This window comes from Penaeus vannamei, chromosome 27 (genome assembly GCF_042767895.1).
Source record: "Penaeus vannamei isolate JL-2024 chromosome 27, ASM4276789v1, whole genome shotgun sequence".
NCBI lineage: Eukaryota > Metazoa > Arthropoda > Malacostraca > Decapoda > Penaeidae > Penaeus > Penaeus vannamei.
This window is the reverse complement of record NC_091575.1, coordinates 14951150-14955554: the sequence shown is the minus strand read 5'-3', so window position 1 is coordinate 14955554 and position 4405 is coordinate 14951150. Positions and strand designations below refer to the sequence as shown.

General features: G+C 38.0%; 1 protein-coding gene across 1 annotated transcript in view; it reads right to left on the bottom strand.

Annotated features, from left to right (window-relative positions):
• Positions 1 to 1390, bottom strand: part of LOC138866840 (germ cell nuclear acidic protein-like) — a 4746-nt gene extending 3356 nt beyond the window's left edge. The window contains exons 1-2 of the mRNA XM_070140641.1: positions 1346 to 1390; positions 236 to 410 (exon numbers count right to left, since the gene is read on the bottom strand). Of these exons, the coding sequence (XP_069996742.1) occupies positions 236 to 410; positions 1346 to 1390 (220 nt within the window). The remainder of the gene's footprint in view (positions 1 to 235; positions 411 to 1345) is intronic.
• Between the last annotated feature and the right edge of the window lie 3015 nt (positions 1391 to 4405).

Genomic DNA, 4405 nt, shown 5'->3' with positions numbered 1-4405 from the left:
ACAACAGGAGGAAGAGGCAAGTAACACGGGAGAAGCAGAAGCAAAGAGGAAGAACCAGGAAGAGGTAGCTGGAAGGGTTGGATGGATGGCTTCTCTCTCTCACTCTCACCCTCAACCTTACTCTCACTCTTGCTCTCACCCTCACTCTCGCTCTCACTCTCACTCTCGCTCTCACTCTCATCCTCACCCTCACCCTCAAATTCACCCTCACCCTCACTCTCCTTCTCTCTCTCACCCTCACCCTCACCCTCACTCTCCTTCTCTCTCTCACCCTCACCCTCAAACTCATCTACACCCTCACTCTCACTCTCGCTCTCACTCTTACTCTCACCCTTACCTTCAAACTCACTCTCGCTCTTGCTCTCACTGTCACCCTCACCCTCATACTCACCCTCACCCTCACTCTCGCTCTCACCCACAAACTCACCCTCATCCTCACTCTCACTCTCGCTCTCACCCTCACCCTCACTCTCACTCTTACTCTCACTACTACTGTCACTCTCACTCTCACTCCCTCTCCATCTTCTTCTCCCTCTTCCTCTCCCCCCTCTCTCTCCCTCTTCCTCTCTCTTTCTCTCTTTTTCTCCCTCCCTCCCTCTCTTTCTCCTCAAACTCTTTCCAATCTTTTCAATTTTCTGCTTCAGCTGATCTTAAAAGTGTCATTCTCTTCCTTGATCATGCCATTCAATATTATCTTTTCATCTCCTCTTCATTAAAAAAGGAAAAATGTAAAATGAATTTCGATTCGCCCTTGATATTAGCGCTCAGACAGATGTTGATACTATGAATGATAAAGAAATTCTTGTAATTGATTTAGAAAGTTTCACCGGACGAAGCTTCAATGGTATCAGACCGCAATGTCAGTGGCTTTGGTGCCTCTACCACTCAAAAAGAAAGAAAGAAGAAAAGAAAAGAAAAGAAAAGAAGGTGGCAGAGAGGAGGAGAGGGTATGTCTCACGAGGGATAAGGCAAAATGGCTCCCAAGTGCACTAAGGCATATGATGGGGAAGATGGTGTAAAAACGGACAGGAAGGAACTCTCCCACGTACGCCCGAGCTGGTATTTATATACCAGTCCATAGTCTAGATAGTAATGAGCAGCTTAGAACGGTAGTGAATTATTGATATCCGAATAATGATGGTTTTATGACGATTTATATGACATGTAAGTAACATCGATGGAAATGCGACATCATTCCGTTTACTCCCTCGACCTCATGTGTGTGATGAACATGTTAATATAGGGCTTCGCTTACACTGTGTAATATAACAAGGCCTTAAATCCACTGAACTTCACCCCTGATCTCTCCAGTGTCCTATTGCGCCCGATATTTCCACCAACCAACCTCAGCTGGAGAAACAACCATTGTCCTCCTCAGCAGAATGCTCATGGAGGTCACAGCGCCAGGCGGTTAGAAGTAGCAATCACCATCGGCCCCAGAGCTGACGGGGTCGTTGTCGTCCCAGGGAGAGCCAGGCTGAGAGTGAGCCACGCTCGGTTGGCTCATGGCTTGGTGGAGGTGAACGCCCTCTTTCCGGGGTCGTTCGCCGTGACCCATGGCCCGGAAAACGGCGCTGTGTTCTTTCTCGCGCGGCAGATGGGCGGAGGAATGGCGGTCGGTGTCTCTGTTTCTTTGCTTCATTGCCCCTTGTTTTGTCCACTTTTCTTCGCTCTCTCTCTCTCTCACACCCATTCCTTACACTCTTTTCTTCTATATCTTTCTTATATATATATATATATATATATATATATATATATATATATATATATATATATATATATTATATTTTATATATATATATATATATATATATATATATATATATATATATATATATATATATTATATTTTATATATATATATATATATATATATATATATATATATATATATATATATATATATATATATATATATATGCATGTATGTATGTATAAATATAATACTATCATCATATCATTGTTAGAAGTATCGTTATTACAATTATTATTATTATATCACCATTATTATTGCTGTTGTTGTTGCTTTTGTTATTATCATTATTATTGCCATCATCATTACTATTACATTTATTAATATCATCATCACTATCAATGAAATCATTTATATTATTATTACCATTATCATTAATATCGTTGTTTTAAATTTCCTTCTTATTGTTGCTATATTTACTTCATTTTTATATCATCGTCATCAATATTATTATATTTATTTTCATTATCATCATAATTACTTCTATTATTAATATTTTCATGATCATTTATTACTATTCTCATTATCATATTCATTATTAGTTATCTTCCTCAATATCGTTTTCGTCATCAGCATCAGCATTATTATCATTAGTATTATCCTTATCATGACAAATTTTATTATTATCAATTTCATTATCATTAGTAGTAATAGTTGTAGTAATAGAAGTAGTAGTAGCAGTGGTATCATTGTTGCGCAATGATAATATTAATATCAGTATAAGTAATCGTACTATTGTCAATATCATTTTTAACAATACATCACATTCACTGTTGTTCTCATTATAGAAATCGTCATAAATTTTGTTGGTATGTATTATCATACGCGCATGTATCAATACTCTTCCTTGCGTATGATAATCTTGACAGTAATTAACAACAGACCTTATTACTCTCCTTGTTCCAATTTAAAAAGATATTTGAATTGATAATTTCATATTTCTATCTCTTCTTTGTTTCCACAATATATCGGACGACGTAGAGAGAAGCAGACAAATACAATTTTAGATATTTCACTCAAGTTAAACCGATAGTAAGTTGAGTGTTGTTGGCAAATCACAATGCAGGAAAAAGGAAAGAGCATGGAGTTGATAAGAGGATGAAGAGAGGGTAGAGAAAAGAAGAATATCGAGAAGGCAAGCGTAGAGAGGAAGAGGGAGAGTAAACCAAAGGGAAAGAGAAAATGGGAAGAACAGTTTGGAGAAGAGGGAGAAGGGAGGTTGAGGAAATTTTGAGAGGGAGAGAAAGAGACGGTAAGGGAGATACTGGAAGGGAGATAAGGGAGAGCAAAAGCAGCGAAAGGAACAAGGAAGGAAAGAGATGGAAATGGAGGGAGGTAATGGAAGGAAAAGAACAAAGGACGTGAGGCATGGAGAATACGGAGAAGAAAATCAAGGACAAAAGCAAAGAAATATATAAATAAATAAAAAAATAGAAATGAAGAAAAGACCAAATAGAATAGCGAATGAAGAAAAACAAAGAAACATATGATTGGATGTAAAAAGGGATGACAAGGGAGCACAAGGTGTAAACACAGCCAACCCATCGTGGTTTCCAAGGAGAATAGAGTGTCATTGGATATTCCACCATCAAACACAGACACATACATACACGTGTACACATACCGTCAACAAACCTTCAAAAGCTTCAATCGGAGCAAGTGCTTTCTTTAGGTGAAAGATCAAAGTGTTTTTTGTAATGAACGATTTTTTCTTCAGGTGGCGGCGGGGATGAAAGAGATGCACCTTGTGGTAATCTTTAGATAACTTGAGATTGCTCGGAGGTCTCTTATTTCTATTATTATACACTTTATGTGACTGGTTTTTATCTTTTGTATCCTGAAGCTGTATTAGAATTATACAACTATTTTAAATTATTTTTATTTTCATATATTTTCTTTTACTATTCTGGCTTTGTTGCGTATTCTATATACTGTATTTATACTGTATGTATTATTATCATTGTTATCATTATTGTTATTATCTATTACTATTATCATTATCCGTATCATTATATTACTAATATTATTATTTTTCTTATTACTATGATCATTATTGTTATTGTAAATATTATAATCTTGTTATTGTCATCATCATGATTACTATCATCACTAATATAATTTTTACTCTCATACCAGTAATTATCACTGCTCTTGGTATGGGAAATATGTAATTTTCTGCAATACGCCAAACGATATTAGCAGCGTTGGATTCCTCTCGCCGTCTGCAATGCAAATATGTAGATTTACCGTTAGCGACAAACTTGGCCCTTATAGCAGGGGAGGGCATGGAAGGTTCCAGGGAAAATGTGGGGTTACATGACGCCAATAGTAAATGGGACAGTATACAATTACTAATTTGTGAATAAGTCCCTGCAATGTATAATGCAGGGGGCTTCGGCCCCCCGTGGGTGGGTGGGGGGATGTGCCACCCCCAACCCCCGCCCTGGAATATAAAGAATCCACCACGTATGTACGGCAGGATAGAGCGTTGCACAATTATAGGAGTATTGGGACATTCCCACAGAAGCAGCATACATTATATACTGAGAAGACTGTAATATAACCCAGATGAACAGTAGAGCGGTGATGGCCCGCTCTCTGCGGCCGGATGTGCCCAGCTCCCGGGGTTACACTGATAGCCTTGGAATGATA